At 47.3% G+C, this 23,709-nt stretch overlaps 1 protein-coding gene across 1 annotated transcript in view; it reads right to left on the bottom strand.

Annotated features, from left to right (window-relative positions):
- DNAH6 (dynein axonemal heavy chain 6) overlaps positions 1–23,709 on the bottom strand; it is a 2,460,712-nt gene that overhangs the window by 1,118,140 nt on the left and 1,318,863 nt on the right. Inside the window, exon 40 of the mRNA XM_086961829.1 lies at positions 21,319–21,476. Within this exon, the coding sequence (XP_086817955.1) occupies positions 21,319–21,476 (158 nt within the window). The remainder of the gene's footprint in view (positions 1–21,318; positions 21,477–23,709) is intronic.

Below are 23,709 nucleotides of genomic sequence, written 5' to 3'. Positions count from 1 at the left end.
GCCCGGTATCCCTGAGAAGCATTCTTGGTTTACCTGCCTGCTACGCACGTGAATGCTGATATTCCTCTAACTCATGTAAGTGCTACGTTATTCCCTGTGCACGACCTTGGCATCACGCGCACTCTTTTTTTCGTTACCCTTTTTTTCGTTACCCTTGCTTTAACTTTAAACTGACCCTCAAACCCGCGTAAGTGCTTTTTAACTTATGCGCACTAGTACTGTACCTTGTGCTTGCTATTTGGCATATTGTGCCCTGTCTCCCTGCTCACCTCATATTTGCCAATTGTTTAGTATCGGACCGCCATAACACTACCTTACTTGACTAGGACCTATCTGAGTTATCGGTTACTTCTCAGTTACTCATGATTCAATCAGCATATAATTTGAACATTTACTTTACTGTGTGTATATTTAAGAAATGTTTGACTGATATATGATACTGAAGGTGATGGTCCTGTATTCGTCTTTTCACAGGCCCCTGACGAAGGGTCACATGACCTGACCCGAAATGCATTGGGCAGAGTTGTAAAGGATATGTTATGATCACTCAAGGATATTAATGCTAAATGTTTTTCAATGAACTAAGAAAAGAATCTAATCAATAAAATTCAAAGTCAAAGAAAACAATGGAGTTATGAACTTTTGTAAATAATGAATTAAAACAGGAGAAGAAACAATTCAAAGTTTCAAGTTGAACTGCAGCGCTCAGTTAGTGGAAGTTGTTCAACCTCCGCACAATTCGTATCAATTAAAGACACGAATAGGCATCGTGTGACAACGTGCAGCGCTAAACTAAGAATCACTAAATATCAGAGAAAAAATCCTATAAAGTGTGCACAGAGACCAAAAACTTTTTGTAAAGCAAAGGACCCAGATGTATTTACAGTTTATCACTAACAATGTTCCAGGCTAATGTATTTTCCCGGGAAATTTACAACTGTCCTGCAAGTAAAATAGTCCTATTTCGAGAAAAAGGGCGTTTCTTCGTCCCATGAGGGAGCCGTTGAGCAAAAGAGGCTCGGCCTGCTGTCTTAGTCGCTGATAGGCCCGAATATCGAATTCTTATCGATCACTTTATGTTGCAGGAGTGGAAAACACAACAGCCCTTGACCATTTATCTTTACTGCTTATCTGCGTGTTATACCTTTTAACCGTCATGTAATCGGGCTGCTTTATTTCACTTGCCTTTTACTGATTCGAAAACAGTGGCTATTATTCAAAACTTTACCAATCTAGGTACTACTACCATGTTTTGTTTTAAAAACCTTTATTGTGAAAATGTCAGTATACAAATACGGGCCTATAACCACGTGGGCCGGCCATGGAGCAAACTGTAATCGTATATGATGAGGGGACATTTACACTGTAGAAGAACGTAACGGGCGGGCCATTAGGTTGCAAGAACTAAGGTGTCTAACAGTTGCGGAATCGGTAGACGTACATTTTATAATTAAAGTACGACAGGGCCAGTTACAATAAAATTATCTAGATATACATTTGCGGGCAAGTACCATGGGTGACATTAATTCGAACTTTCAATAGTACAGTAATCAATAACACATCAGAACTTAATATCAATAGGGATGTCCAAATGTTCAATCAGTACTCGTTCCCGCCCGCCATGTGCTTCAAAACTGCATACGTATCTCGTGATATCAAGGCTGGGCAACCAGTACACAACAAGGAGTTACGAGTCCCATTTATACCGGCGCGATTTTGGACGAGGCCGGGCAGGTCCAGGATATAGTCAAAATGTCTCCACCAACCAGCGGTCAGACCAGAACACCTTTCGGCAGTCAAAAAAGGTTCCGTTAAATGACAACAGAAGAGATAGGCAACAAGAACCATCAGTCAAAAGAGGGGAGGGCAAGTTCTTCCCTACCAGGTCACGTTGGGGCTCCATCGGAACTGATCTTATTGGTAGTCTACAGTGTTTCTGGATGTTTCAGACTGAAGCTGGCGTCAGCATGAGGGCACCACCATCTCGTGGCTCCGTCGTGGCCATTCCGCAAGCAATCATGGCAGCCGCTCCCCACCGGAAGCCTGCGGGAGTCGGGGGCCCCGGTGACTTTTGTAGAATCTTCAAGGCTGAGGGGACGCTTTCGGGAATGGGGCCCATGCCCTAGCAGGCAAACGTCCGAGTTCCAAGGTGTCCCAGGGCCATTTTAGTGGACCAGGCCCAAATCCGAAGAGCCGGCCGCCATTTTGAGAGTCCTGTGGCAGCCGCCTATCGCTGCACCGCAAGAGTGGGCGCAATTCAACTGGATGGTGGGCGAGACGCTGTAGCCGCAAGAGCGGGCGCAACTCAGCTGGATGGCGGGTGAGGCACTGTGCCGCAAGAGCGGGCGCAACTCAACTGGATGGCGACTGAAACGCCAAGGGGCGCCCCACTGCAGCTGAGGAGCCTCCACCTGGGAAGGCGGGGGAGGCCCGTTCGCGCCGCCTCCCCCCCGGGGCGCCCCAGGCCGTTTTTCAGCTCAGCATTGTAGGATGGCCAGACCAGTGCGGCAACTTGCTGGACACCACCTCGGTGCTGTCCGGATCTCGGCGCGTTGTGCTTCCTTCGGCCTATTCGCACAACGGACCGCTACTGACGCCGCCTCACAGGCCGACGGATTTTGTAGGCTTTTTATAACCCAAAGCCGACTAAAAGACAGGCCAAAGCAGCTCATTGTTGCTACTCCGGGGAGGGAGGAGCAAGGACAGTGTCAAGCGGACGGTGAATGCTTTGAGATGGATGTTGCAGCAGGCTGCCATGTAAATAGTTGTTGAAAATGTTTTTTTTTAACGTGTTTACTTTGTTGGAGCGTTGTATATATTTATAAGTTATTAAAGTGTTATAATCCTACAACTTTGTTGGAGTGCTATATATTTGTAATGTGACACATTCTTGTGAAGACTTTGATGTACAGAAAGGCATCCCTGGAATCTTCCGCTTCAGGCTCGGTCCCACACACCCTTACAGTGAGAATCCCCTCCCCAATCACAATACAGGATCGTTATCAGATAGTAGGAACGCGTGTGGTGTGACGGATCTCATGGGGTGGGGGCCTTGATCTACTGTAATTCCTTTGAAGAGGGGTGATTCTTTACAGTTGGGGCCATAAACTACTTCCGCAGGGCTAGGTGATAGCCTGGGACCGGCCTGGACAATCGGACACAGAGGAAGAGGAGTGTCAGAGGGTGCGGTAGTGAATAGGGTGAAAGGGAGGTGTCGGGCGGGCATGGGGTGTGATTCTCAGGGAAGAGCAGCGCAGATGGGGGGAGGTTTATGGCCCATGCATGAGAGAGAGAGCGGGGGTGACCAGTGCGTGGGGGAGATGCTTGTGAGGGTAGGGAGCCGTGCTGAGGATCGGCGGCGTGCAGAGAGTGGGTCTGGTCAAGGCATCTAAAATGGCTGCCGTGCACGACAAAAGTGTGGCATTGGAAAAAAGGCAAGATGGCGCAGACAATGTTTATCAATACGGATTCATTTTCCACAGAGAGAACGGGGGAGGTCAGAGAGGGGGGGTGTTCGTAGCGCCAGGGAGATGCGCTGGGGACCAGCGAGGGGCAGAGGGGCCATAGCGCTTTCAAAATGGCTGCTGCTTGCTAGAGCGTACGTGCCTGAGTGGGGACAAGGTGGCGCCCATTATGTTGACATCGCAAACCAGATTTTAACACTTAGACATGAAAGTGAAAACTGCACCATTGCTCCCCCCCCCCGACTGACACCCTCCTTTGCCTCAGCTTGGATCATCATTTGCTAAGGTGTTCAAAGACCCCACCGTGAGTATAAGCACAACCGGGGCCTTACTGCACACCCTGAGAAAAACTACGCAGCAAGACAATCTCTACCTTCTCCGTTTTCCATGTTCCAACGCTTTGAAATGAACAATATATTTACTCGCAGTGACAAAATGGCGGTCAACACTTCCTGATTTCCTTCGAATCGAACGTTAACAGACGTCACGCAGCAACAAAAAAAATTCCGCTCGCGCGCAGCCGCTGGAAGACATGTATCAACATATATGAGCATCCTCAGCCACCCTCAGAAAACATAGGGGGTCAGGATACGTCTCCCGTGCCCCCTTATACCCATTTCCCACATTGTTTTCCTTCATCTTGTGATTTAATTAAAACGAAACACAAAATGGCGAATTCCCGTTACGCTACAGGTTTGCGACCCGGTTCGCTAACCGGGAAGCGCTTCTACCGCGAAAAATCAATTTTTTTTTATTTGCCCCACTGGACCCTTTAATAACCCCAACATCATTCCTAGGGGGGCCAAGAGGGGTCTACCTTGCACCCTTTCATTAAATTCCCCCTTCGTTTTTCTCCTCCTCTTGTCTCTCGATCCTACCGAGAGACAAGATGGCGGCCGTTCCGGACTGTTTAGAATGTTGACAGACACCGGAGAGCCAATCAGCTTCGCTTCGCGAAGTTCCGTTACGCGTCAAGTACGCGAACCGGAGCGCTACCCGGAGCGCTGTCACAGATATATCTGTTTTTTAAAACGTTAATTTCTCAAAATTCACTGGAGCACATATATTGAGACCTAGAAAAGGCACATCGGGCTAACAGTCCCTACAATTTTGCCAAGTTTCGTGCAAATCCATTCAGCCGTTCGAGCTAAAAGTGAGGCCAACCGCCCTATGGAAAACTCAATGTTAAAAACGCGTTTTGGGACCCCCCTTTTTTCTCGGCCCCCCCTTGACAAAACTCCCCCAAATTTTCAGGGGCTGCTCAGAAACAAAATGTGCCATTTACCTCAAAATTTCAGCCAATTCCGTCCACAAACGCCAAAGTTATTAGACATAGAATTTTCAAAAATCCCATAGGAAAAAAATCCTAACTATATATACCTACTGGCGACCGCCAGTAGGTAATATATATATAAATACATTTAAACATTGCCATAAACTCAGATATAGAAGAGTAGACAACGGGGAGGCGGTGGGCATGTGAGGAATCCACAGGCAGATACTGTATCCACCAGAAAAAGCGTTACCGTAGGTAAGTAACTTGTTCTTCTGATGGATACATCTGCCAGTGGATTCCTCACCTTGTGAATAGAGTCCCACAGCAGTCCCCACTCCCGGAGGAGGGTGTCCACTCCTCTATACCAGAAAATCTTGCAGGACAGAGCACGCAAAATGGCCATCCCTCCTCACCTCGCTATCCAAGCAGTAATGCTTTGCAAAAGTGTGGAGGGAGGCCCATGTCGCTGCTCTACAAATGTCCTTCACAGGAACACCCTTAGACAAAGCAGATGTTGATGACTTTGCTCTAGTAGAATGAGCCCTTATACCATCTGGATGTTCCTTACCAGCCAGGGCGTAGCAGATCTTGATGCAAAGTATGATCCATCTTGAGAGTGTGCGCTTGTGCACAGCTCTTCCTTTCTTACAGCCAGCAAATCCCACAAAGAGCTGGTCATCCACTCGATAGTCTTTTATTCTATCAAGGTAAAAGCTCACCGCCCTCTTAGGGTCCAGACGGTGAAGATGCTTCTCCTCCTTGCAAGGGTGAGGGGGAGGATAGAAGGTAGGGAGGGTAATGGACTGTCCTAAATGGAATGGAGTAACCACCTTAGGCAGAAAAGCAGCCCTGGTCCTAAGAACAATTTGTTCAGCATGAATGGTCAAGAATAGGGGTTTGGAGCTAAGAGCTTGAAGCTCACTCACCCTCCTTGCCGAGATAATTGCAACAAGACAAAAGTCTCAAAAGACACCTGTGTAAAGGTTCAAATGGAGAACCCATTAAATATGTAAGAACTAGGTTCAAGTCCCATTGAGGTACAATAAAGGGAGTAGGAAGAAACTTATTTGTTAAACCCTTTAAAAATCTCAATACAACGGGAGATTTTTTACCATAGCTACAGCAAAACCCTGCTGCGCCAATGAAATCGCAAATTGAAGTATTTCTGACAACCGAGCTCTCAAAGGATCAACAGAATTCTCTCCACACCAGGATACAAATTTAAACCACCTATAAGAATAGATGGACTTGGTGGAGTCACGCCAGGCCGATAAAATGACATCCACCACATCAGGTGGGAGAGAAAAGGAATTCAGGTTGCCCCGTTCAATCTCCAGGCATGAAGGTGTAAGGTCTGGAGGTGGGGGTGTAGAACCTGCCCCTCCATCTGAGAGAGGAGGTCTGCCCTGAGAGGGAGACGGAGCGGAGGGCACGAGGAGAGGTGGAGAAGATATGTGTACCACACCCTTCTTGGCTAATCCGGGGCGATCAATATAACTTGGGCCCGGTCTTGACGTATCTTCCTCAGAACCCGAGGAATCAAGGGTATGGGAGGAAACGCATAGAGAAGTTGTGAGTCCCAGCTCAACTCAAACGCGTCCCCCAAGGCTCCTTGCATCGGATACTGGAGGCTGCAGAATGACGGGCAGTGAGCGTTCTCGTGAGTGGCAAACAGGTCCACCTGAGGTGTTCCCCATGTCCGAAAGACATAACGAACTACCTCCGGATGAAGCCTTCACCTGTGGTCGGCTGAGAACTGCTTACTTAGATTGTCTGCACGAACGTTCAGTACTCCGGCCAGATGATTTGCCACTAGTCAAATCTGATGTTCCTGATCCCAGGACCAGAGGCGCAGAGCCTCTCTGCAGAGACACTGCAACCCCACTCCTCCCTGTTTGTTGACATACCACATCGCGGTGGTGTTGTCCGTCAGGAATTTAACTGACCGACCGCGAAAGGAGGGGAGGAAAGCCTTGAGTGCCAGACGTATTGCCCGCAAATCCAAAAGGTTGATGTGAAGAAACCTTTCCTCTGGAGACCAAAGACCCTTGACCTCCAGATCCCCCAGATGAGCACCCCACCCTAGAGTGGAGGCATCCGTTATCACTATGGCCACCGATGGAAGAGTTTGAAAAGGCTTTCCTTGAGACAGATTGCCTTCCACTCCCCACCACACCAAGACAGATCCGCCGCAGCTTCTCTGGAGATCCTTACCGACTCCCTGAGATCCCCTTGGTGCTGATACCACTGCCTACGGAGGCACCTCTGGAGTGCCCTCATGTGCCAGCGTGCATGGTTGACCAACAGAATGCAAGAAGCAATCAGACCGAGCAGACGAAGGACCTTCAGGACTGGAACAACCGCTCCATTGCGAATTAAAGGAATAATTTCCTGTATGTCATGAATCCTTTGAGGTGGAGGGAATGCACGACACACAGATGTGTCCAGTTCCGCACCTAAGAACAGGTTGCGCTGGGAGGGCACCAGGTGAGATTTGGGTACATTTATCGAAAAACCCAACCTGTGCAACAACTGAGTTGTCTCTTGCAGATGATGGAGCACTACCTCCGGAGATTGTGCTTTGATCAGCCAATCGTCCAGATAAGGGAATACTGGAATCCCTGACCTTCTGAGATGTGCAGCCACCACAGCCATCACCTTGGTGAAGACTCGAGGCGCAGTAGTAAGACCAAACGGTAGAACCGCAAACTGGTAGTGCTGCAATCCCACCATGAAGCGGAGATACTTCCTGTGCGACTTCAGAATGGGTATATGGAAATAAGCATCTTGCAAGTGGATCGACACCATCCAGTCTTCTTCCATCAGCGCTTGACGAACCTGCGCAAGGGTGAGCATCTTGAACTTTTCCTGCTTTAGGTTAAAGTTCAAGATCCTGAGATCCAGGATTGGACGAAGTCTGCCATCCTTTTTGGGAATCAAGAAATACCGGGAGTAGCACCCCTGACCCCTTTCCTGCTCCAGAACCACCTCTATCGCACCCTTTTTGAACAGTGCCTTCACTTCTTCCTGAAGGAGCAACAGGTGGTCCTCTGAGCAAAAACCTTGGCAAGGAGGGTAATTTGGGGGAAATTTCCGAAAGCGAAGAGCATACCCATTCTCTACGAGATTGAGAACCCAAAGATTTCCAATCCCATAGAAAATAAGTAAACCGACCTTCCACAGGACCCGCATGATCCTGAATGGCGGATCTAGAGCTGCTTTGCTGTTGTAGTTGGGGGGTGGGTAGTAGAAGAGGAAGTGGAGGAGGAGGAGGAGGCTTGACGTTCACGAGAACGACCCCTTTGTCTGCCTCTGTAGGACCTGTACAAAGGATTCTGTTGCTGCTGTTGCTGCTGGGTTTGCTTAAAGGTACGAAAAGTAGACCTTTCAAAACCCTTGTACCTTTTGGAGACAGAGCCTCTAGTCTGCAAACCCAAAGATCTTGCCGTCGCTCTGCTATCCTTAAACCTTTCCAAAGCAGCATCAGCTTTCTTTCCGAAAAGGCCAGAGCCATCAAAAGGCAAATCCATCAGAGCAGCCTGAACATCCGCAGAAAACTCTGAAGTCTTTAGCCAAGCAGCTCTTCTAGTGGCGACTGAAGACCCCATGATCCTAGCCACTGAATCTGCTGTGTCCATACCACTTTGTATGACCTGCCGAGCTGCCGCCTGCGTGTCAGATATTACTTCATTAAAGTTCTTTCTATCCTCCTCAGGAAGCTTAGGCAATAGCTGTTTCACTGTATCCATCAAAGCATGGACATATCTGCCTAGCAGACAAGTAGCATTAGTAGACTTTAGGGCCATACTGACTGACGAAAACACCTTCCTAGCATTCTGATCCTGCTTCTTAGAGTCTTTATCTCCAGGAACCTGGGGAAAAGCACCTGCAGATCTTTTCGAGCAGGCAGCCTGAACCACCAAACTCTCTGGCAAAGGATGAGTGGACAAAAATTTTGGATCTCCAGGCGCCACTCTATAACGCCTTGCTACTGTCTTTGACACTGCAGGAGCAGTAAGTGGTCTACTCCATACCTCCAATATGGGATCAGTAAGAGCCTCAGTGAATGGAAGAGTTGGCTCAACCACCGAGGATGGAGAATGGAGAACTTCAGTAAGGATGTTCGACTTGTACTACACAGATGGTAAAGTCAAATTCAAGAGCTCCGCAGCCTTCTTAATTACCACATGGTAAGGCGCTACATCCTTAGAAGGAGCATCAGATACCATGAGCAACTCCCATTCTGGTGAAAGTTCCAGTCCACTTGCATCATGCAACTCTTCAAAATAATCCTCCTGATCCTGAAGCTCGCCCTCTTCAATCTCATCTTCTCCAAAATTTCTTTCCTCCAAAAGGCGCTGCGCTCTGCGCCTCGACCACTCTATTCGAACCGACGTCGTCGGATCCGGTATCGACTCCGATGGAGCCGGAGCCTGCGTCGAATGAGGAGTTGGAGCCGCCTTCAAATGAGAAGCTGGAACCGGCGTCGAACTTCGAATTGGATCACAAGGTCGCTCCGGAGCCGGTGAAGCCGTGTACGGAGTCGACGACCTCGGTGGCGCCGAGAGATGCCATGGTGGAGTCGGCGTCGGCATAAACAGCAGGAAAGGAGCCGGAGCATATGCCTGAGGCACACTTAGATTATAAGCCAATGGACCCATGGGACCATCAAGTGCACCAGAGGGGAACATTGCTCTCGCATAAAGGCCATACATAGCATTTAGAAAATGCGATGGGTCCTGACCAGGACCAGGAAACTAAGGGTACGAGCCTACCGGCTGCTCCAGAGGAGGCTGCACCGAATTCGACTCCTCCTGTTCCTCTTGTTCTTCGGGATGTCGTACCGGAGTGGTAGATCCCTGAGGAACTTCTTCTCCATCACCATGCACCGAAGACTGATACGGATCCGGAGCCGGATTCGATACCGGAGCCGGATTAGGCTCCCGAGACTGTAAAGGCATGGCCGCACCTTCAGGAGTACGAACTGGAGAGGGAGAAATCGTGTCCTTATGATGTCTTCGAGAAGATGACTTCTTTTTCGAGTCCGACTCCCTGCCGGAATGGGGTCTCGAACTGTGCTTCTTTCTCTTGTGCTTCAACTAAGTTGATTGGTCCGTTTCCAGTAATATTAAGTGATGGTCAACACTTTAGGTCCTGACGAATGCCAGGTAAATGAAACCGACATTGGCAGAAACATGTTGACCATCACTTAATAATACTGGAAACAGACCAATCAACTTAGTTGGTCTAGTTTTCCAACACATTTTTAATATGATTTATTGATCAGCTAATAAAACCTTTTTTGATACAACTAAGGCATTTTTAAACTCACTATTCACACGTTTATCACTGACACTATCACTTAGCTCCCACATCTTCACATTACCCACTCCGCAGTAAATCTGGTGTTGAAGCACACTGGGGTGGCACTCGGTCACTCCCAGTGGGGCCCAATGATGAAGCATGTCACTGACCAGGTCGGTGAGTGAGGATTTCTAGACACACCAAATAGGTGTTGTTTTCCTTTGTGCCTGCCTCCCCATCACTTTGTTTGTGAGCTTGTGCTTTGTGGTGCAGTTCTTGGGCCAAGAGTGTTGTTCGACTCTGGACATTGCCCCAATGGTTTATGTGTGCTTTCCTTGTGCTATTGGTCATTCTGTAGTGGTCATGTGCACTTCAGCTGTGTGTGCTGCCCAGTGCTCTGGTGGAGATGGCTTGGCTCTTGTATCCCAGAGTGGTGCATGTGTAGTTGTTGTGTTGGATGTCTGTGTGCTGGCTGTGGTATTGCTTCACTTCCTGAGTGTGCTGTTGTATTTGTGCTGTGCTGATTTGTGGTGTGTGTGATGAGGTTGTGTCAATCATGTCTGTGTGTGGCTGTTGTGCTTGTTATGCACACACAGCTTGTTGCGCATGCAGTGCTGTGTGCATGTGGCCTTGGCATTGCCTGATGTGCATCCCCTGATGTCCTGTGATGTTTGTTGATTAGGGTTTCATGTGCATCTGTGGTTGGTTTGATGTGGCAGTGTGGGTTTGTCCTGATGCACTTCTTGTGTGATTTGTGTTATGGTGTGTGTGTTTTGTTCCTCAGTGATGATGTTGTGAACTCCTGTTGTGTCTGTGCTCCATTTGCCTTTCCCCAGTTTGGCTGACAGGGCATGTCTGTTTCTGTTGGGGTTCAGTATGTGTTCCTGTAGTGTTTGCGTGTTGTTCTTGTGCAGGCATCTGTTAAGGCATCCCTGTGTGTGTGTTGTGTTTGTGGCTACAGCCAGGGTGTGTTTTTGTTTGTGTGTGTATGTGCTTGCAAGGATTGTGAGCCTTCAGTGTGTGTGGCACTGGTGTTGTGTGTTCCTTGTCAACCACTCCTGCAGTGGCTGTCTCCCTGGTTGTGTGTTGTGTGTTGTGTGGTGCAGGGTGTGTATTGTGCTTGCTTGTTGCAGTGCTTGTTGCTTGTTGGTGTGCAAGGGGGTACTCAGGATGGGCACCTGGCCTGTGACTTGATGGGGTGTGTTGCTGTGTGGTTGGGGGTGGTGTGTCCCTGTGGTGTTTGTGCCCTGCCCATGCCTTGGAGTGGGCCTGCCTTCTGCATAGTGCGCATGTGTTAACTGTGGCGGTGACGTGACCGGGACCGGGACGTTGCTGCTCTTTGGCGGTCGATGTGTGTCCCGGATGCTGAGGGGTTCCTTGTTGTCAGGTGGGTCATGTGTGGGTGCCCTTGTGGATGTGTTGTGACCCCCAGCAGGGTGTCGGTGTGGTGATTGGAACCTGTGTCGGCCTGTGTGTTGTGTGTTGTATTTGTGTAGTTGCGTACCTGCGGCGGCCCATCTGACGGTAGTGTTGTAGGAGGTAAATCACCGGATGCATATGGAGGGCTGGGTCCATGGCGTTCATCACCGGGTCTCGGCTATCTTGCTCCGCAATCGAGTTTCCGCCTGCTCAGGTTGGGCAGTGTCTCCGCTGCGGTGCGTCTGCTTGCTTGGGCCATCCTAATTTGTGTAGGGGGCGGACGTCATTCCGCACTGCGGTGAGTCTCGATTGGCTCCCACCGCCGCAGTGGCAGGCGCACTTTGATGGCGGTACGCGGCGCTCCGTGGCAGATGGGAAATGCCCTATGTTTTGCTATCCTAATGTGGCGGACGTGAGTACCGCTGCTCGCAGACAGAAAAAGCTTTTTTTCTGCCCAACCACCACTGCGGTGGTGCCACCGTCCGGCATCCTAATGGGCCCCAGAGTGCCTAATTCACAAAGGTAAACTTACACTTTTGTGTACGTTTTCATTTTTATTAGTGTTCACAAACTATGAGTTAATAGAAAGTTTGCAACTGCAGAGACATCGCAGTCAGGCGGAGAAGTCCACACATAGAAAAAATAGGACTTGTTTATCTAGTAATGTGTTTAGTTCTCCACCCCTAATGTGGAGCCTCCACAGTCATAAACGTACTATCAACCTGTAGTTTGTGAATAGCAAAAAAAAAAATGGAAACCTACACAAAAGTGTAACTTTACCTTTGTGAATTAGGACTAGAATGAATAACAATTTATAAACAGTCTGAAATAGTTAAACCAGAGGCTAAAATCAGTACACGTTTAGACGTACTGCACAGAGATTGTTAACACCTTCCTTGAGAGAATGCCTTTTAAACATATAAACTCACAACATTTGCTCAATTTGACTCTGCAACACGATTTACGGCACCTCTCAAGGACCATGGGCAACTCAATAGGATGAAAGTAGACAAACTGGGAAATCACGCACATCAAAAAACAGAGACACACTAACCTGTTGAAAGTCTTAAAAAGAGTTTACATTAAAGCCAAAATAGAAGCTTTGGAGTAAGCCCAACCAAAAAGCAAATATTTCGAAAGCAGTCAGCCAGGGAGTAGTTGTGTGATAACTTCATATATGACTCCCCACACACAAACTCGATCGCAAGAGCTCTGGGACAACCTTAAATCTCACTTCAAAGTCAAAATTACCGATATAAGACAGGGACTTATCACAACTGTTAGACAAGAGACATTGCCACAACTATGTATGTTTTGCTACCTATAATACTGCCTCAACAGCCCTTTGTTTCAAGCAGAAACGCCAGATAAAACTTCACCGTTCTGATTTCTACGTGGATCCTTCGCCGGTCATGCAGAATTACAAGAGCTCACCATTACCGCTCATAAAGAAATCCTTCAGGATTACTGTATTGCTTTCCTGTTGCACAGAGGGTATTGTTACATCGCTACTGAATCAGGCAGGCACGATCAAGTTCTGGTATACTTCAGCTTGAAATGTGATCGGTTACTGCTAAGATCTCGGAGAAGAATCTGGCTCTCCATTTCCAAACATATATTGACTCCTACCTCTGACTTTCCTCTCTGTGGCTCATATTTAAAGTGCAGGTGTACCTAATTTAATTACACTTGCTGCACGACAAAATCATGAAAATCTGAGAGAGTTTTCTGATGTTTGCACAACCAAGCAAGGCATTACACAGGGGCGGCTGGTGACATTTGAAAGTGGTGAGGCGTAAACTAATTTGCATATTGCACCGCAGCGAGCGAGCGAGCCCGAACCACCTTGCATCCATCCATACATCATTCATGCATCCATCCATCCATCCACCCACCCACCCATCCTGCATCCATACATCATTCATTCATGCATACACCCATCCATCCATCCATCCACCCATCCATCATCCATCCTGCATCCATTCATGCATCCACCCATCCATCCTGCATCCATCCTGCATCCATCATTCATTCATGCATCCACCCACCCATCCATCCTGCATCTATCCTGCATCCATCATTCATTCATGCATCCACCCATCCATCCACCCATCCATCCATCCTGCATCCATCCTGCATCCATCATTCATTCATGCATCCACCCATCCATCCACCCATCCATCCTGCATCCATCCTGCATCCATCATCCACCCATCCATCCACCCACCCATCCATCCTGCATCCATCATTCATTCATGCATCCACGCATCCATCCTGCATCCATCCTGCATCCATCATTCATTCATGCATCCACCCATCCATCCATCCACCCATCCATCCATCCTGCATCCATCATTCATTCATGCAGCCACCCATCCATCCACCCATCCATCCTGCATCCATCATCCACCCATCCATCCACCCATCCATCCTGCATCCATCATTCATTCATGCATCCACCCATCCATCCACCCATCCATCCTGCATCCATCATTCATTCATGCATCCACCCATGCATCCATCCACCCATCCATCCTGCATCCATCATTCATTCATGCATCCACCCACCCATCCATCCTGCATCCATCATTCATTCATGCATGAGGGCAAACCGATATGTTGTGGGTATTAAATTGCTTAATAAACGACAATATTGGAATTAGAATTAGTAGAGGGGATCTTATGTTATCATTACACCTGTCAAATGACTGCATTGTTACTTCATTCAGTGTGTTTAAGAGTTTAGTGAAAAACGTTTTCTGCACAGGAAAATGTATGTTTATTTCGGTTTTCATACTTTTACAGGCTGTCTTCCTCTGTTCTAAGTGAAATCTTTTTGTCATCTGCCTGGGTCTTCTTATCTCTGTGTTCTGGGAAGTGCGGGCGGGTTTTCTACACAGTAATATAAGGCCACAATTGTTATATGAGGCAGTCGCGGCCAGTGGAACGACTCCAGTCACGGCCGGCATGAATCAGGGGGCTGGGGGGAAAGGGGGTAACCGCGCGGAGAGGGGTGGGTTACATTTTAATGCAATGAATTAAACTTACCAGGCATGAGGCATCTTTTTCGGTCCCACGTCTCCTTTGCAACGCTCAACAGGAAATACTAACGGCGCCAAATCAGGAGACCGAATGCGACGGGGGTGGGGGGGTGGGGGGGTGGGGGTTTGGGGGGGGGCGGGGGGAGGGTGGGCGGCGGACCCTTGTTTCCTCATATCCTGGCATTTGATAGGGCATGGGGCGACTTTGAGCAAAACGCATCACCGCCCGGGCAGGAACCTATCTACAGACGCATGCACTATACTGGGCATGCGCAGCATCCTAATGGTGTGTGAATGTGAGTGAGGGGCAACGCTCCTCACTCACATGCGCAGTTAGACCATCTTCTGGAAGCCTGCTCTCACCTGCATGCGCAGGCGAGAGCAGGAGACATGCGCACTTTAATCCCTGAAGCACCGGCCGGCCGGAAATGTAAACAGACGAATTGTGAAAGCTGTCAATTCGTCTGCTTACATTCCTGTTGCCCAAACTGCAGTGAGCAGTTTCTTTTGTGGGGCGCTGCCCCGGCGCCCCTATGGACCAGCCGCCCCTGGCATTACATACATTTAAAAAAAACTTCTGTCCCACCTCCTTTCCACCAATTTTTCTCTCCAAGATGTCATTGGTGAACATACAGGCTCGGAAAGTTGTGGATGAGCAGAATGCACTCTTCAATGAAAGCTCGACCGTGCCAGGAGATGTAGCCAGTGCTCGGGTGAAAGGTGCAGGCAGGCATGCTGGGCCAGTCAGATAGAGCTAGCCAAGAATGTTAAGCTAGGGGCTCGTAGCAGGAGACAGTAACAGGTGGATGGATGATACCAACTTTGATACTTTGATATTGTTGTCAGGGGCAGCCGAGAATCTCCTAGGCACGTACAGACACCGTTAAGTGGAGCTATCTGCCTTAAAAGAGAAGTGAAGAGAAGGCACCATGGGGCATATTAGCAAGGGCCATATCGCCGCTTTAGCTGCACTTTTTGCCGCCAAAGCGGCAATATTTTTATCGCCCTATTAGCAAGCTGTCGCTAACAGCAGTTAGCGACAGCTTTTAGGCGATAGCGACCGGTTTGGGGCCCACTTTGCATGTCAGCGATATTTATCGCTAATGACATGCAAAGTAGGCGTACCCAAACTGTTAGCGACTGAAAGCAGTCGCTAACACAGCTATCGCCTATTAGCAAAACAGGCATAGCAATAAAAAAATCGCGCTAAGTGCGATTATCGCTATAATCTAACGCCTGCTAAAAAATGACTTACCTGTTTATCCAATGGGAGGTGGATCTTCAGGTTAAGTCCCCATTGGCGTTAATGCCTGAATATCGCTGGATTTCCAGCGATATTCACGCATTTCGCCACTATCCCTGGATATTTTAGCACAATGGAGAAAAATGTTGCTAATAGCAGGTTTTCTCCGTTAACATATCCAGCGACAGGCAGCGATGAAAAAAAAGCGCTAAGCGCATTTAGCGATAAATATCGCTGTTTCTTGCTAATATGCCCCCATGTTTTAGAGGCCCAGAGGGAATTCCCTCATCTCCTGCTCCCAGTGTAAGTTAGGCAATTACTGTTAGAATTTCTCCCTGAAATTTTTTGAACTGTGCAACAGAGGGCGCCCTTGGCCGAGAGGAGAACACTGCCTTCATGTAAATGTAATTTGTACTTGTAAAGCGCACTAATACCCCAACTGGGATCTCCTGGCACTGTAACGCATACCGCTGTGGAACCCTTCCTGGCTTTTCCCTGTGAAATGTCCACTCCTGGGCACCCCAAGGTGAAGCCAGGCATCCCAGCGCTGTTGGGGTCTTCTTTAGACGACGAATTCTGAGCCTATTCTAAAACTATTTAGTGAATGTACAAGAAGTGGCTCGGGAGTCCGGATCATCCCAAAGGTCAGGGGAAGGGGTTGGTCTCCTCCTCTTTTGTTCAGAAGAGAGCTCTGCATATTCACTATCTTCACCCCTCACATTTTCTGCTGTCTGGGGGTAGTAAGGATGGCCTGAAGTGGTGTACAGGACAATCTGACAATGCTAGAAGGGCTGGGCTTACTGATCAGTGTGTGGGAATTCATTTGGATGTTTATGGGTAATCTTCTGGTCTAATGGGTATGTTATTTTTTACTATTGATTTCCGATTTCCTTCATATTACCACAAACATTGCCTGCAGTGAGCACAAAAAATGCAGTCTTCCATACCTTTCAAAATTATAAAGTGTCTCTGTACAAGTTCAAACCAGACCCATTTACCGTGGGCCACCTACGTCAGTCCTGAAAGGGAGGCTATTTTAAGGTCGAGCCTACAGCATGCATGCGCTGTATGCAAGACCTGTAGTAATCGTTTACCAGTACGCTATTCCTTCCTGCTGCTCGACAAATGTTCGCACTCCAATGTTTGCTTTAATTGCTGCAGCCTGACTAGTTCTTGCAGCTGATAGTTCACTTCCATTGAAGGCAGAAGTGCCAATTACAGACTCCTTACTCTTTCATTCATTATCTGGTTTTTCCGGGAACTCTTTTTTATTTTAATTGTTGCATTCTGCCCATCGCTGCTTTTTATTAGTAGCCTGACCAAGTTCAAACACTAGAAGGCACCTGTTCATGCACCAAAAGCCCTGATTAAAAAAAAATTGTCACTTCTCATTCTGGGAACAAAACTTTTCAATACTGTGGTATTTTCATGAGCTAAAAAAACTGATGCTCTGTTGGAGCAACTAATACGCAAAAACCTTATCCTTTAGAACCATGTGATCGTCTAAGAGATCCGTATATTTTGATTAGGTTTTTCACAAATGCATACTTAAATTACAGAGTTCCATGCCTCGTATTTTCAACTAGGAGCGCCGCCGAGCAATAAATCCCCAATCATGTCAGGAAGATCGGTTCAACATGTGAAAAGACACGAGCTCAAAGAGCATTTTAAGGCCTCCGCGCAGAAGCAATTCAATCAGTTCATTTTGCGATACAGAACAATCCGCCTCTTAAAAAGGTATCTGAGTCAAGAGACATCCTCAACTGAACTGAAAAACTGAACTGCATATTTATAATGAGACATTCCCTTTTAAGCTTTGAAATGGCGCCCATGGCCAGGTACTTAAAGTAATGTCAGAAACAGCTATAGCTACCGTGATTTTTTATCAAAATGTACGCTGAAAAACGAAGCTTCCAATGCTGGAATCTAACAGTTACGTAGAAACAATCGAAAGAAGATGCATCGTAGAACACAAACTACATTTACCACAGTCCTTAGGGGCGATCCCGCTGGTGTGTGAGCAGTGTGCGAGCCCACCCCAATTGTAATGCTAAATGCTCCCTCGAGCAGCGGGCTGACGAGCCTGGGACCCCGCACCTGCGCGCCTGGAGTGGTACTAAACCTGGTAATATTTGGCAGCCACCGGCAACCCCAGAAGATGGCCTAATCCCTGCTGATGAGGGGTAAATACCCCGAAACACGTGTACAGGGATGGCAAAGAGAGCGAAGATTGCAGAGAATCGAAAGAAGATGCATCGCAGAACACAAACTACATTTACCACAGTCCTTAGGGGCGATCCCGCTGGTGTGTGAGCAGTGTGCGACCCCACCCCAATTGTAATCTAACAGTTACCAATTCACACAGAGCTACTGTTTCTAAGAAGGGCACATTATAAAAGCTGTCAATTTCTCTGTTAACGAACCTTGGCAAAATGAAAGGCAGATTTTGGCCATCGAAAGTTCGAACTTTGACCTGCAGGTGGCAGCAAAACTCAGAAGTAAGTGCGTAACTCAATCATCAATCACACCAAACCATTTTAAAAGGTTTCTTTATACTTAATAACAGAATATATTTTTGAGCATATAGGCTTCTTGTTAAGATAACAAAGGTACTTGATAGTTTGTTTAACTGGTAGAGACAGCCAAAGGGCAGGTTTGAATGACGAGTAATATTCCACGTTAGCAATTTTCACAGTTGTGTAGCAGTTTTTAAATATGCAGATATTATTCTTATTCTTATTCTTATTCTTATTCGGGATTTGTTAAGCGCACGGTCACCCAGAGGTTTCATGGCGCTGAGAGACAGAAGGTGAATGATGAGACAGATGGTAACGATGCTCTAACCGTGCGCTTGTTTGAATAGCCAGGTCTTCAAGGCTCTCCTGAATTCTACTAGCTTAGTGCAGTTCCGAATAGACAGGGGAATGGAGTTCCAGATTTTGGGGGCGAGGTAGGCGAAGCGAGATCCACCTAGACGTTTCTTTTTGTACATGGGTAGCGAGAGAAGGGACAAGTGGGCAGATCGAAGATCCCGGGTCGGTTCGTATTTATTTATAAGATGGTTGACGAACTTGGGGCTTTTGCCGTGAAGGGCTTTGAAGCTTATGCAGCCTACCTTAAAGGTGATCCGTTGGGCTATGGGGAGCCAGTGGAGGGAGGCTAGTAGGGGTTTGGCCGACTTCCTGCGGTTGCTCTTGAATATTAATCTAGCCGCTTGATTTTGAGCAATCTGCATGCGTTTAACGAGGGCGAGAGGAAGGCCCAAGTAGATAGAGTTGGAAAAGTCCAGACGTGAAAGGACCAAGGCGATTACCACCTGGATGAGTGCAGAATGAGACAGCAAATGGGCGATTTTTTTGATCTTTCTTAGCTGAAAAAAGCAGGAAGAGATCACTGTTCCGACCTGTGTTTTCAATGAGAGGTCGGAGCAGAGAGTAACCCCGAGGCTTTTCACTGACTGGGTGGGGGAAGGAGGGGAGCCCATCGAGGCTGGCCAGAAGTGGGGGCCCCAACTTAAAGCGCTGTTGCCAGGGAGTACAAGCTCGGTCTTTCCTAGGTTGATCTTAAGATGGTTCTGGTCCATCCAGCTCTGGATGTGCAGCATGGTGGTTTGAAATTCCTTAGTAGAATCCATAGAGTTGAGGGGGAATATCAGCTGCAAATCGTCCGCATAGTTGTAGATGGTGACATTTCTGTGTTTCAGGGAGTGCAGTAGCGGTTTGAGATATAAGTTAAAAAGGAGGGGGGATAATTAGGAGCCCTGTGGGACGCCGCAAGAGGTGGAGAGTTTGGGAGCAATGAAATTCTCCAGTTTTACTGCCTGGGATCTGTCCGTAAGAAAGGACTTGATCCAGTCGAGGGCTGCGCCGTTGAGACCGGCTTGTTCGACACAGTGTAATAAGATGGAGTGATCCACCGTGTCGAACGCAGCCGACAAGTCGAGGAGTACGAGGGCTTGGTGAGTTCCATTGTCGGCGTTGGTCCTTAGAGTATTCTGGACAGCGAGGATCACGGCCTCAGTGGAATGTGCCTGGCGGAATCCGGCTTGGTTAGGTTCCAGGTAGTTGGATGTTTCTATGAAATTGGATATACAGCTGGTAACATGGGCTTCGAGCAGTTTGATTTCCATTCAAATGTACAATTGTATTTGAGGTGTGAGAGAGAATAAGGATTCCAATAGACTGCTTAGGTTTTGAGAGTTCTGACGCATATTTCTCTATAAAATGATTATAAGGATCCATAATAAAAAGGCAGCCTTTTTACATTTTTTTGAGGACCATCTAATTAAAACATGAATCAAATGCATTCACTTAAGATTAACAAATTGACATGTGCATTCTGACTCCTCACTGAAGCTAAATCAGATGAAGTCCCTTCAATTGCACATAATGCGTATAGTTAAAGTCACAGTGGAATTTAGGGACACGAAAGGCACCAGTTTGCAGGTTGATGCAATTTAGTTATTTAATGGACCCTCAAAATGTCTTTCAACAGAAAGCATACAGATTGTTGAGGGTAACATTGTACTATGTAATATTATTCTATGTAACTCAGTCGATATCCAAAAATGAAATAATTTGATGTATTTTAATGCATTTCATGTATTTACAAAAGGTAACCAAGTCTGGAAAAGTCATGCCTATGTCTGACCCTATGCCTCTCTCAGTGAGTCCTATGCCTCCACCCTCTGGCTCATCTAAGGGCTCATTATGCTACTGTGGCCTCCAGGATGGCCCTTTCCAGACTCTTCCCTTCTCTACCCCTCATTGCACCATCTCATACCTCTTTTACTGTTCAGATCTCCCAAACAAACTCTTCCCTCTAACGATTCCCCCCTCCACCTCCCCTTTACTCATCCAAAACCTCCTCCTACTGCTATTAGCTATAAAACAAAACATTAAAAAAAACTTTCTAAACCTTCCCTCTTCTATCCCTCCACTATCCTTTCAAACCAACTAACAAACTAACAAACTAACATGACCACCACTTAAATTAATTTTATATTTCCCTATACTAGTTCCTCACTAATCCTGTTTGGGTTCCAGAGTAGCGTGCCACCCACCGAAAAGCGCATTGACACCATCAGGGGAAGCATGACTTATAAAAATACAAATCCTTCCCTCTTCTATCCCTCCACTATCCTTTTCAATCCAAATAACAAACTCAAATGTCCACTGCTCGAATTAATTTCATATCTCCCTATACTAACTCACCACTAATGCTCTTTGGGTTCCGGAGTGGCGTGCTACTGGCCGGAGAAAAGCGATTTGATGATAACAGGAGATCTACTACATTGCAAATGCTTGCTATATTGATTCCTGTGCCTATTTTGTGCCCCTGTGGGACAGGCTGCTTGATACCCCACATACATACGTCATGCATGTGTGGGTACAACCGGAGGTGAATTATAAATATAATCTATATAATTTAACTTTGCCCAGGTTCTGAGGTATACTGGGTTACCCCGTTGTAACTTACTACAACCGGAGGTGGCCACGGCGAGCAGACCTAAACAAATAGGAGTATCAATGGTGTATGACATAACGTTCATAATCACTATTCTATAAGAACCTGTATTTCTTTCCAAAAAAGTTTTTCTCTGTCATAGAAGCCTCCGAAATCTTGATACTGTCGAAGCAATTCAATCGGGGGTTGAGAACCATATCGATCCAATCTCGGCATGTTTAAGTCATCCACAAAAATAATTACTCTCTTATTGCCTGGCGCACCTTTAAACAAAGAAAAGATATAAAAAAGAAAGAAATGTTATTCTCTCGTTCAACAATTTCTTTTACATACAGTATTAATGCAGATGCAACTTCTCACTGTATCTCATTTACGTTTTCCTTATACATTGTATTAAACAGAGGTTATGTAGTGAAGGTGCAAAATATACTACAATGCTGCAATCTAGGGGTAGAATTTGAGTACTGCAGATTGTCATTGCTTTATATTTCTGAATCCCATACAGGGTTTCTTTTGCAGTGATTTATTCTGTTGTCCATGTAAAGCATGGGTACTCACAAACTTTCTCTCGGGGGCCACATTTACAGTGTGGTGTGTGGCCGAGGGCCGCACAGGTGGGGTGGGGGGGGGGGGGGGGGGGGGGTGTCAGTAGGGGAGGGGCTATAGCAAAAAAGAAAACTGTGACCATGGTTGAACAGAGGCCCATGCAGCGGACTCCTTCGTCCACTGAGCCACCAGACCTGGCATGTGTGTGTGTGTATATATATATACGTGTATATATATATATATATATATATATATATATATATATATATATATATATATATATATATATATATATATATATATATATATATATATATATATATATATGTGTATATATATATATATATATATATATATATATATATATATATGTATGTGTATGTATGTATGTACATATATAAATAACATATATCCCTCCCGCTGTCTCTCTCTCTCTCTCCCTCTATCTCACTCAGTCTGTCTGTCTCCCTCTCTCTCTGTCTCCCTCTCTCTCCCTGTCTCCCTGTCTCTGTCTCTCTCTCCCTCTCTCTATCTGTCTCCCTCCCTCTGTCTCCCTCTGTCTGTCGCCACCCTCCCTCTGTCTCCCTGTCTCCTTTCCTTCCTGTGTCTGTCTCCCTCTGTCTTCCTCTGTTTCTCTCCCTCTGTCTCCCTCCCTTTATCTCCTTCCCTCTATCTCCCTCTGTCTGTCTCCCTCTGTCTGTCTCCCACACCCTCCCTCTGTGTCCCCCTGACTCCCTCCCTCAGTCTCCCCCGGTCTCCCCTGACTCCCTCTCCCCGTCTCCCTCCCCCGTCTCCCTCCCCCTGTCTCCCTCCCCCTGTCTCCCTCCCCCTGTCTCCCTGTCTCTGTCTCTCTGTCTCCCTGTCTCGGTCTCTCTATCTCTCTGTCGCTGTCTCTCTATCTCTCTGTCGCTGTCTCTCTGTCTCCCTGTCTCTGTCTTTCTGTCTCCCTGTCTCTGTCTTTCTGTCTCCCTGTCTCTGTCTCCCTGTCTCCCTGTCTCTCTGTCTCCCTGTCGCTGTCTCTCTGTCTCCCTGTCTCTGTCTTTCTGTCTCCCTGTCTCTGTCTCCCTGTCTCTCTGTCTCCCTGTATCTCTGTCTCCCTGTATCTCTGTCTCCCTGTCTCTGTCTTCCTGTCTCTGTCTCCCTGTCTCTGTCTCCCTGTCTCCGTCTCTCTGTCTCTGTCTCCCTGTCTCTGTCTCCCTGTCTCTGTTTTGATGTTTCTGTCTCCCTGTCTCTCTGTTTCTGTCTCCCTGTCTCTGTCTCCCTGTCTCTGTTTGTATCTGTCTCCCTGTCTCTGCCTCAGCTGTCTCTGTCCCCATGTCTCTGCCTCATGTGTCTGTCCCTGTCCCAGCTCTCACTCCCTGCTGCCCTCCGTCACCTTACCCCGGGTGTGTTTTGGGCCGGGCTGAGACAGCTTCCCGGGCACACACACTGCCACACCCGAGCACTTCACAGGTCTTTTAAAGACCATTTTACATGTTAATGAGGCCTTGTTGTATTTCACCTCTTCTTAGCGCCCCTGCATCTCCACTGAGTCAGAGTGGAGATGCAGGGGGCTAAGAAGAGGTGAAATACAACAAAGCCTCATTAACATGTAAATGGTCTTTAAAAGAATCGCCTGGCCCCCATAGAGCAGAGTCCGCGCTGCTGCAACCGGCGGCGTTTGACACTCTTAAAAAAATGAAAACCACAGGTACTATGTCTGGAAGGTCTGTGGGCCGCCAAGGAAGGTTTGCCGGGCCGCTGGCGGCCCGCGGGCCGTACTATGAGTACCCGTGATGTAAAGGGTATTTTAAGTTTTTTTAAGTAACAGCAGTCCATGTACTACATCGTTTGTCCATGCCCGCGAAAGTGGTCTGGCCTCTAGACAACATTTAGCCATTAATATTCCTGCTGTTGCATCACAATACCAGCGGCCATGATATGACATTATGACCGCTGATATTATGATAT

Source organism: Lissotriton vulgaris, chromosome 3_1 (genome assembly GCF_964263255.1).
Source record: "Lissotriton vulgaris chromosome 3_1, aLisVul1.2, whole genome shotgun sequence".
NCBI lineage: Eukaryota > Metazoa > Chordata > Amphibia > Caudata > Salamandridae > Lissotriton > Lissotriton vulgaris.
The sequence above is the reverse complement of the archived record's forward strand: the minus strand, read 5'-3'. Positions and strand labels throughout refer to the sequence as shown.